A 10933-nucleotide genomic window follows, 5' to 3' on the forward strand; every position below is an offset into this window, starting at 1 on the left:
GACTCCCGAGACCCCCCCTAGAAGGCCATGGTCTCCCCAAGGATGTCTCGGCTCCTCTCCCAGACTGTGATCTTAGCGCTCATTTTCATCCCTCAGGTCAGAGCCAGGTGGGAGGTGGCGTGGAAAGGGATGAATGCGGGGGAGAGGGGTGAGTACGACCTGAAGGTCTTGGGGAGGGAGCGCGGGGCGGACGGGACACCTGGGTCCCCCCGGCCGCCTCACCCTGTGCCCGTCTTCGCCCCAGGCACGGCCCGCTGGCGTCTTCGAGCTGCAGATCCACTCTTTCGGGCCGGGTCCAGGCCCGGGGGCCCCGCGGTCCCCCTGCAGCGCCCGGGGCCCCTGCCGCCTCTTCTTCAGAGTCTGCCTGAAGCCTGGGCTCTCGGAGGAGGCCGCCGAGTCCCCGTGCGCCCTGGGCGCGGCGCTGAGTGCGCGCGGACCCGTCTACACCGAGCAGCCCGAAGCGCCCGCGCCTGATCTCCCACTGCCCAACGGCCTCTTGCAGGTGCCCTTTCGGGACGCCTGGCCTGTAAGTGCTGTCCCCGGGGGACTCCCGGTGCTGGAGGCCTAACCCGCCACCAAAACCTCCACCTCCTCTCCCCTCCAACTTCCAAGACCCTAATCCTGCCTCCCAGGGGGTGGACCAAATTCCCAGACCAGTAACTCCACCATCTGGAACCCCACATTCCCAGACCTCTAAACTCTACACACCGGGGATTCTAAATGTTCTGATTCCCCAACCCTGGATGCTGGGACCCCCAAATTCCCAGAATCTCAAACCCAACCTCTGAAATCCTAAACTCAAGGAACCCTAACTCTGCTCCTTGGGGATCCCTAAAAACTGGGGTCCTCATCTTTCTCCGCAAACCTCTCACACCTTGTCTTGGGAACCACTAATATCTTCTCTCTCTCTTTTTTTTTTTTTTTTCTGTCCTCAGTTATTTCAATTGGGTCCTGTATTGATTATTCTTTCACCTCCAAAATCCTATCTCCCATCCCCACAACCCAAAGGCACAAAGATGGACAGACCTGTATTGCAATTCTAAACCCTTGTCCTTTTGGACAAGTGACTGCCTGGTTTCCAGATTCAGTTTCCTATGCTTAAAAATGGGATCATTGGGCCGGGCGCGGTGGCTCAAGCCTGTAATCCCAGCACTTTGGAAGGCCGAGACGGGTGGATCACGAGGTCAGGAGATCGAGATCAACCTGGCTAACATGGTGAAACCCCGTCTCTACTAAAAATACAAAAAACTAGCCGGGCGTGGTGGCCGGCGCCTGTAGTCCCAGCTACTCGTAGGCTGAGGCGGGAGAATGGCGTGAACCCGGGAGGCGGAGCTTGCAGTGAGCCGAGATCCCGCCACTGCACTCCAGCCTGGGCGACACAGCGAGACTCCGTCTCAAAAAAAAAAAAAAAAAAAGGGATCATCCTGGTATCTCACAAGGGTCCCTTTTGAGTGATTGAACCACATCTCTTGAATAAAGTGCTTACCACGTAGTAAGTGCTCAATAAAGCAAGCCATGTCCAGTAGGCTCACCCTGTAATTCCAGCACTTTGGGAGGCTTAGGCAGGAGGATCGCTTGAGCCTAGCAGTTTGAGACCAGTCTCAGTAACATAGTGAGACCTTATCTCTAAAACAAAACAAAACAAAACAAATAGCGGGGCATGGTGACATGCGCGTGTAGTCCCAGCTACTGGGGAGGCTGAGGTGGGAGGATTGCTTGAGCCTTGGAGGTTGTTGCAGTGAGCCAAGATTGTGCCACTGCACTCCAGCCTGGTTGACAGAGTGAGACCCTGTCTCCCCCCCGGACCCCCCCAAAAAAGCCACAGATGTCATTCCTTCCCTGGGCTGGGCTGGTCCCTCTGGGAATTGTCCCTTGCTTGCTCAGTCCCCAGCAATGGCCATCACCCTCTATTCCTGAACTCTGGCCTTCATTGAGTACTTACCCTAACCACTGTCTTTCATCTTTCATCTCCCCCTTCCTTCACCCAACCAGGGCACCTTCTCTCTCATCATTGAAACCTGGAGAGAGGAGTTAGGAGACCAGATTGGAGGTGAGTGTCTTCAGTCTTGGGACTGGTGGGGAAGCTGGGGCCCACCTGAGACATCGGGTTGGTGGTATTGTCTATAGGTCTTATGATGTCATCACAGCTCCTGGGATGTGGTACCAGGTGTTGACAGCTCCAGGCCTCTTGGCATCTCAGGCACAGAAATGTCCCTGGTACTGGATGTAGCAGTCTGTGGTCCTGGTAGCAGATGAAACAGGGGAAGCTCTCTTACTATTAACACCTCCAGAGCAGGGCATAGCATTTCACAGCCCTACTTTATCACCGTCTGATATTGAGAGCTCAGGGTGCAATATGAGTTACTTCTGGTTCTTCTATGTGAAGTTTTTTTTGTTTTTGTTTTTGTTTTTTTTTTCAAGACAGAGTTTCGCTCTGTTGCCCAGGCTGGAGTGCAATGGCATGATCTCACTCACTGCAACCTCTGCCTTCCGGGTTCAAGCAATTCTCCTGCCTCACCCTCCCAAGTAGCTGGGATTACAGGCGCCCACAACCACGTCCAGCTACTTTTTTTTGTATTTTTAGTAGAAACAGGATTTCACCATGTTGGCCAGGCTGGTCTTGAACTCCTGACCTCGTGATTCGCCCACCTCGGCCTCCCAAAGTGTTGAGATTATAGGCGTGAGCCACCACGCTCAGCCCCTACGTGAAGCTCTGTCACCTTCTCCATGTGGAGGTCCCAGGGAGCCCTGTGGGATGTCGGAGCTTCACCAAAGAGAATATTGAGCAGAGGTTCCTGGGAGGGATACAGGGCATTTTTTTTTTTTTTTTTTTTTTTTTTTTTTTTTTTTTTTTTTGAGACGGAGTTTTGCTCTGTCGCCCAGGCTGGAGTGCAGTGGCTGGATCTCAGCTCACTGCAAGCTCCGCCTCCCAGGTTCACGCCATTCTCCTGCCTCAGCCTCCCCAGTAGCTGGGACTACAGGCACCTACCACCTTGCCCGGCTAGTTTTTTGTATTTTTTTAGTAGAGACGGGGTTTCACTGTGTTGGCCAGGATGGTCTCGATCTCCTGACCTTGTGATCCGCCTGTCTCGGCCTCCCAAAGTGCTGGGATTACAGGCTTGAGCCGCTGCGCCCGGCCGTTACAGGACATTCTTATCTTCAACTTGGGAGACTCTGTTGCTATGTGAGGCCCACAGCGGGGGGGTTTGTCACCATTTTTTTTCTTGTTCTTATTTTATTTTTTATGGAGATGGGATCTCGCTATGTTGCCCAGGCTGGTCTCAAACTCCTAGGCTCAAGCGATCCATTGACTTTGGCCTCCCAAAACGTTGGGATTATAGGAGTGAGCCACTTCTTCACTGTTCTGATGTAGAAAGCTGTATCACAATTTTGGGGGGGTGACACCTTTGCCTTCAAGAAAGTGTCACTCTCCCAGTATCCCAAGGTCTCAGGTAATGTGGTAATTTACGGTCTAGTAATTGGGGTTTCTGCCACTCTTTTGATATAGGAAGATCTGGAGGCACAATTTAGGGGTGTTATGACCTCACTTCAGACATGTTATTGTTCTTTGGCCATATCGAGGTACCAAATGTCACAGGGTGTTAGAGGTCTCATTATTACTTCAATTTACAAAGATCTGGGTCAAAATACGGGAGTATTACGGTTTCTATAACTGTTTATTTTTTATTTTATTTTTTTTGAGAGGGAGTCTTGCTCTGTCACTCAGGTTGGAGTGCGATGACGCTATCTCGGTTCACTGTAACCTCCACTCCTGGGTGCATGTGATTCTCCTGCCTTAGCCTCCAGAGTAGCTGGGATTACAGGCGTGCGCCACCACGCCTGGCTATTTTTTTTTTTTTTTTTTTTTGAGACGGGGTCTCGCTCTGTCACCCAGGCTGGAGTGCAGTGGCCGGATCTCAGCTCACTGCAAGCTCCGCCTCCCGGGTTCACGCCATTCTCCTGCCTCAGCCTCCTGAGTAGCTGAGACTACAGGCGCCCGCCACCTCGCCCGGCTAGTTTTTTGTATTTTTTAGTAGAGACGGGGTTTCACTGGGTTAGCCAGGATGGTCTCGATCTCCTGACCTTGTGATCCGCCCGTCTCGGCCTCCCAAAGTGCTGTGATTACAGGCTTGAGCCACCGCGCCCGGCCGAGAGAACTGTTATCTAGGGTACTAGAAGAGACCACGACATTGCAGGTCCCAGGGTGCACTGGGGAGTTCGCAGCCTTGCTAAAGTAAGGAAAGTGACTGCCATTCTACTCGCGAAGTCCAAGGACCCCAGGGCTCCATGAGGGTGTTTTGGCCTCGCTGGGAGGGGCGGGGAGAAAGCGGCCGGGGCGCTCCGTATGCATCCATGTTCGGCCGGGCCCACCCCAGCACCCCTCCTTTGCCTGTCCCCGCAGGGCCCGCCTGGAGCCTGCTGGCGCGCGTGACCAGACGGCGGCGCTTAGCAGCCGGAGGCCCGTGGGCCCGGGACATTCAGCGCGCAGGCGCCTGGGAGCTGCGCTTCTCCTACCGCGCGCGCTGCGAACTGCCTGCCGTCGGGACCGCGTGCACGCGCCTCTGCCGTCCGCGCAGCGCCCCCTCGCGGTGCGGCCCGGGACTGCGCCCCTGCGCACCGCTCGAGGACGAGTGTGAGGCGCCGCGTGAGTCCTGCGTTCAACCCCACCCCGTACCAGCCAGGGACCCCGGCCCCTCCTGAGCGTCACTCGCGGCCCCCAGTCCCCTCTCACAACCCACTCATCCTCTTTAGGGTACTCTAGAGTCCCCCACCATGTACCCCAGGCACCCCTCTTCAGGGAGCTGGGGAATGCGGTGACTGCTGCGGATGTACCCCAAACCCTGCCCACCATCCAGCTGCCACCTTCGGGGAAACCGAGGACCCTGGACCTCTCTCCAGCCCTGCCTTACTCCTCAAGCCCTCTTCCCTCTCCCAGCCCTCTTGTTGCCCCAAATAGGAAGTCCACGTCCATTTCCTATGCTGGCGCCCTCCAGTTCCTTCCCTAACCCACATTCACACCCTGTCCCAATGCTAGGACTCCAGAGCTCTTCTCATTCTGCGGCCCTCCCGACTCCCACCCGCAATCTTTGGAATCTCCTCCCAGTCTACTCTGGCCAAGGGACTCCATCCTCCCTCCCTAGGGTTGCAGGCCAGAACCCATGGCTTTTTAAAGCTTGGAATTCTTCAGACCCCTCCTCAAATTTCAGAGCCCCACTAAGGCCCCTAGGACTCCCAGGCTAATCCAGATCTTCCCAGAGCCACCCTAATTCAAGACACTCCTATCTTCCCTGAAAGGCCAGGGGTCCCCCCACCAATCCCAAATCCCCTTCCTGTCTCCTATCCTCACGATCTGACGTGGGTGCCCCCGTCCCATCCTCCTTCCAAGAGCACAGACTCCAGCCCGATGGCCTGGGTTCACATCCTCACTCCTCCATTTCCTGGGTGGGCTGGTCAGTTTGTCTCTGTGAGCCACAGTTTCCCTATCTGTAAACTGGGGGGGAGGGGTCACAGTACCATCTAGTCCCGATGATTATCTGTCACAAGGATGAAGCAAGGTGGTGCAGGGAATGTGCTCAGAAACCTCCCTGAGTTCCATCTTGTCCCTGGCCCTCCCCGACCTTGGTGTTCCCTTTCTCTCTGCCTCTCTGTCCCCCATAGCGGTGTGCCGAGCCGGCTGCAGCCTCGAGCATGGTTTCTGTGAGCAGCCCGGTGAATGCCGATGCCTGGAGGGCTGGACTGGACCCCTCTGCATGGTCCCTGTCTCCACCAGCAGCTGCCTCGGCCTCAGGGGCCCGTCCTCTGCTACCACAGGATGTCTTGTCCCTGGACCTGGGCCCTGTGACGGGAACCCGTGTGCCAATGGGGGCAGCTGTAGTGTCAGTGTCACCCTTCCCACCTTGTCCTGCTTAGTACTTTACCCTGGGAGCCACGGCCCCCTCCCTGGGGCTCCAGGAGACACCAGCTTGGGGAGGAGGTCTGGGAATAACTATCAGGGAGGTCTTCCTGGAGGCATCCAGTCTGCATCTGGGGCCTTGAAGTAGGATTAGGTGATGGGGATGGGATTGGGGAGAGCATACTCAGTGGGTGGCCCTGAAAGATGTGGGAGTGGAAATCATGAGGAGCCGTGTGGGGCCACAGCTGCTACCACTGTGGGAGTGAGAATGGTTCAGGGTCCAAGGTAGTGGGTGGTGGGGCCAAATCGGTTGGAGATTTGGGATCTGTGGGCACAGGGGGGTGAAGACATCAGAGAAGGCTTCCTGGAGATGGCCCGGAGCTGGGGCTTCTGGGACATGATTAGAGAGGGTGGCCAGGTGAGTGGCCTGCACGCAGCAAGGGTGCAGAGGTGGCAGTGAGTGAGCCTGGCATGGAGTGCTGGGGTAGAGTAGGGTCCAGTGTGGGCCACCTGGATACTGCCACACTCAGGGTTCAAATACTTAGGGGGAGGCTCTGGGAAGGAAAGATCCAGAGAACGCTTCCTGGAGGAGGTGGGCTGAGATCTAGGACCTCCCAGTAGGACTCGTCAATGTAGACAGGAGCGAGGAGGGCAGACCAGGCAGGCAGCATTTGGTAGGCAAAGGTGTAGTGGTGGGAATGGGGTCACTCTGGGTCCCCAGAGCCTCCTACCTGTGGGGTCACATGGGTGGACCCAAAAATGTGGAGTGGATCGAGGGGATGTCGGGAGGGTGGCCCCTGCACAGTGGGACTTGGGACTGGACAAGGAGCAGTCCCCAGTGGTTAGGAATGAGGAGAGGGATGGGATTTTTCTCCAAGGAAACTCCATTCTCAAGTCCTCTTGTCCCTGCCCAGGAGACACCCGGGTCCTTTGAATGCACCTGCCCGCGTGGGTTCTACGGGCTCCGGTGTGAGGTGAGCGGGGTGACATGCGCGGATGGACCCTGCTTCAATGGCGGCTTGTGTGTCGGGGGTGCAGACCCTGACTCTGCCTACATCTGCCACTGCCCACCCGGTTTCCAAGGTTCCAACTGTGAGAAGAGGGTGGACCGGTGCAGCCTGCAGCCATGCCGCAATGGTGAGGCCTAGAGGCCCTAATGGCAAGGGATGGGGGTGGGGGCCCTGCATGGCTCAGACAGTCCTGGGTTGGGATCCTGGCTTTGACTCTTCTAACCCTAGGGCCGGGGTACCTGACCTTCCACCAGCAAGCCTGTTTGTTCTGTAAAATGGACAAGGAGACATTCACTATCTCATAACTATTAATATTTACTGAGAATTTACTGTGTGCCAGGCCCTATTCTAGGCACTAAGGATACAGCAGGGAATGAAACAAAGTCCCTGCCCCTCCTGATAGTGCCTGGTGTGCTGAGGATAAGCAGGGAAGCCAGTGTGGTTACACTGATGAGACGAGATCAGGGAGGTGACTGAGGCACATCTTGTGGGACCCCCTGGGTCACAAGAAGGGGAACTTTCACTTCTCCCCTGAGTGAGATGGAGCCACAGGAAGGTTCTGAACAGAGAAGAGAGCTGATATCGGTGCTAAAAGATTAAATGAGGCTGGGCACAGTGACTCACGCCTATAATTACAGCACTTTGGGAGGCCCAGGTGGGCGGATCACCTGGGTTCAGGAGCTGGAGACCAGCCTGGGCCACATGGTGAAACCGCGTCTCTACTAAAAATACAAAAAATTCGCCAGGCGTGATGGCAGGTGCTTGTAATTCCAGCAACTCGGAAGGCTAAGGCAGAAGAACCACTTGAACCCGGGAGGTGGAGGTTGCAGTCAGCCAAGATTGTGCCACTGCACTCCCGCCTGGGCGACAGAGTTGAGATTCTGTCTCAAAAAAAAGAAAAAAAAAAAAAAAGATTAATAAGATCATGAATGTAGGCTGAAACAGAGAATTGCTTGAACTAGGGAGGCAGATTGCAGTGAGTCGAGATCGCGCCACTGCACTCCAGCCTGGAGGACAGAACGAGACTCCGTTTCAAAAAAAAAAAAAAAAAAAAAAAAAAAAAAAAAAATTCATGAATCTAAAGGGCTAGCTGTTTTCTTCTTGCGAGTGAATACGATAATTCTGTCCCAAACACTGAGTGTTCACTCTGGGGTGCGTGGTACTAGGGACACAGCAGGGACCAGGACATGTTTGGGCCGCGCCCTCCTGGAGGTACCAGCCCAGAGGGGAAGACAGACACCCTCAGACAGAGCCCAGGGTGGGTGGCCAGGGCTGTGATCTGGGAGCACAGGGCAGTGATCAGGGCTGGGATGGAGGAAGAAACATCGGAGTAGAGACCTGAGGAGTGGGCTAGGAAAGAGAAAAGGGGGGAAAATAGGAGAAAAGGAGGAAGGGAAGAGAGGAGGTATTCTAGGCAGAAGAAGGTCAGAGGGTTCAAACACATAGTTCTGGGAGCTGTCTACTATTGAAGTATGATCGAAGTCGAGGGAAAAAGAGACAAGGGCACCGAGAGCCAAAGAGGTGGCACTGAATTAATTATTCCAAAACTTCATCAGGTAGAAAAGAAGCGAGCTGGCTTTCCTGGCACACTCCAAGACGCTGGCCCTTGAGTTAAAAGACAGAGAGAAAAAGGGGACCCCGTGCAGCGATGATAGAACTGGGAAACAGCGCGGGCAGGTGGGCCCCGCCCCCGGCTCCCAGTCTGTGCCCTCTGATGCTCCCTTCCCCACAGGCGGACTCTGCCTGGACCTGGGCCACGCCCTGCGCTGCCGCTGCCGTGCCGGCTTCGCGGGTCCGCGCTGCGAGCACGACCTCGACGACTGCGCGGGCCGCGCCTGCGCTAACGGCGGCACGTGTGTGGAGGGCGGCGGCGCGCACCGCTGCTCCTGCGCGCTGGGCTTTGGCGGCCGCGACTGCCGCGAGCGCGCGGACCCGTGCGCCGCGCGCCCCTGTGCTCACGGCGGCCGCTGCTACGCCCACTTTTCCGGCCTCGTCTGCGCCTGCGCGCCCGGCTACATGGGTGCGCGGTGTGAGTTCCCAGTGCACCCCGACGGCGTAAGCGCTTTGCCCGCGGCCCCGCCCGGCCTGAGGCCCGGGGACCCGCAGCGCTACCTTTTGCCGCCGGCTCTGGGACTGTTGGTGGCCGCGGGCGTGGCTGGCGCTGCGCTCTTGCTGGTCCACGTGCGCCGCCGTGGCCACGCCCAGGATGCTGGGTCTCGCTTGCTGGCTGGGACCCCGGAGCCGTCAGTCCATGCACTCCCGGATGCACTCAACAACCTAAGGACGCAGGAGGGTCCCGGGGATGTCCCGAGGTGAGGGGCTGCGCCGCAGACGAACGCCTCGCGCTGCTGGCTGCTTGTACCCATCTCCGTGGTGCAGTTGGCGCGATTCCCTGATGCATTTCCCTGGTCGGTCTTTCTTACCCCGTAGCTGGCTTTGGGTTCCCGTTTGTGATGGGTAGGGGAAAACAAGATCTGAGAATTTAAAGGGTCTGAATTTTTCTTCTTTCTTTCCTCCCACAGCTCGTCCGTAGATTGGAATCGCCCTGAAGATGTAGACTCTCGAGGGATTTATGTCATATCTGCTCCTTCCATCTACGCTCGGGAGGTAGCGATGCCCCTTTTCCCCCCGCTACACACTGGGCGCGCTGGGCAGAGGCAGAACCTGCTTTTTCCCTACCCTTCCTCGATTCTGTCTGTGAAATGAATTGGGTAGAGTCCCTGGAAGGTTTTAAGCCCATTTTCAGTTCTAATTTAGTTTTTTCCTATTTTGCATCCCTCTTGCCGTTTTGAGCTACTTGCCATCTTCTCTTTGAAAAAGCTATGGGCGGCCGGGCGCGGTGGCTCAAGCCTGTAATCCCAGCACTTTGGGAGGCCGAGACAGGCGGATCACGAGGTCAGGAGATCGAGACCATCCTGGCTAACACGGTGAAACCCCGTCTCTACTAAAAAATACAAAAAACTAGCCGGGCGAGGTGGCGGGCGCCTGTAGTCCCAGCTACTCGGGAGGCTGAGGCAGGAGAATGGCGTAAACCCGGGAGGCGGAGCTTGCAGTGACCTGAGATCCGGCCACTGCACTCCAGCCTGGGCGACAGAGCAAGACTCCGTCTCAAAAAAAAAAAAAAAAAAAGAAAAGAAAAAAGCTATGGGCTTGAAGAGGTCACTATGGGGACTCCGCCAGAGCTTTTCCACTGATGCTACTCTGCTGGGAGGCAGGGGAGGCAGAGGGGCAGCCTCTCTAATGCTTCCTACTCATTTTGTTTCTAGGCCTGACGCGTCTCCTCCATCCGCACCTGGAGTCAGAGCATGGATTTTTGTATTTGCTTGGTGGTGCCCAGTCTCTGCCCCAGAGGCTTTGGAGTTCAATCTCGAAGGGGTGTCTTGGAGAACTTTACTGCTGCAAGTTGTAAATAATGGTTATTTATATCCTATTTTTTCTCACCCATCTCTCCAGAAACACCTATAAAGGCTATTATTGTCATCAGTTTTGACTAACGAGGCTGGATGCTTTGTATGTAGTGTTAGGGCTGAAGGGAAGAGATTTTGTCTCTTGAGGAGAATAGTAGACAGGACTCTTTATGTTGTAGGGGTCGCAAACGACTCAAACTGCTTTAAATATAAAAGAATTTATGGCTGGGTGCAGTGGCTTATGCCTGTAATCCCACTGAACTACAGAGTGAGATCAGTGACTAAAGCGGAAGGATTGCTTGAGGCTGGGAGTTGGAGAGCAGCTGGGCAACACAGCAAGACCCCATACGAAAAATTAAAACAAAATTAGCCAGGCCTGGTGGCGCACCTGTAGTTCTACCTACTTGTGAAGCTGAGGCCGGGAAGATCGCCTCAGCTCAGGAGTTTGAGGCTGCAGTGAGCTATGATAACACCACTGCACTAAAGCCTGGGCACTACAGCAAGATTCTGTCTCTTTAAAAAAAAATGTATTAGTGGCCAGGAGTGGTGGCTCATGCCTGTAATCCCCGCACAGGATTAGAAAGGGAAGCCGAGGTGGGTGGATCATCTGAGGTCAGGAGTTC

At 55.5% G+C, this 10933-nt stretch overlaps 1 protein-coding gene across 3 annotated transcripts; it reads left to right on the forward strand.

Moving 5' to 3' along the window:
- Nucleotides 1-10386, forward strand: DLL3 (delta like canonical Notch ligand 3). 3 transcript variants are annotated; one of them, XM_045378439.2, is made up of 9 exons: nt 1-96; nt 245-526; nt 1993-2050; nt 4403-4645; nt 5659-5876; nt 6808-7030; nt 8636-9215; nt 9426-9510; nt 10170-10386. In XM_045378439.2, the coding sequence occupies exons 1-9, from the start codon at nt 28-30 to the stop codon at nt 10173-10175; spliced, it is 1764 nt and encodes a 587-aa protein (XP_045234374.2). In that variant the 5' UTR covers nt 1-27; the 3' UTR covers nt 10176-10386. The 3 variants fall into 3 exon arrangements, 2 of the variants coding, with proteins under 2 accessions (XP_045234374.2, XP_005589253.3); XR_012427589.1 differs by lacking the exon at nt 8636-9215 and having other exon boundaries at nt 10170-10234; XM_005589196.5 differs by lacking the exon at nt 10170-10386 and having other exon boundaries at nt 9426-9695.
- Nucleotides 10387-10933: the final 547 nt, after the last annotated feature.

This window comes from Macaca fascicularis, chromosome 19 (genome assembly GCF_037993035.2).
Source record: "Macaca fascicularis isolate 582-1 chromosome 19, T2T-MFA8v1.1".
NCBI classification, from domain to species: domain Eukaryota; kingdom Metazoa; phylum Chordata; class Mammalia; order Primates; family Cercopithecidae; genus Macaca; species Macaca fascicularis.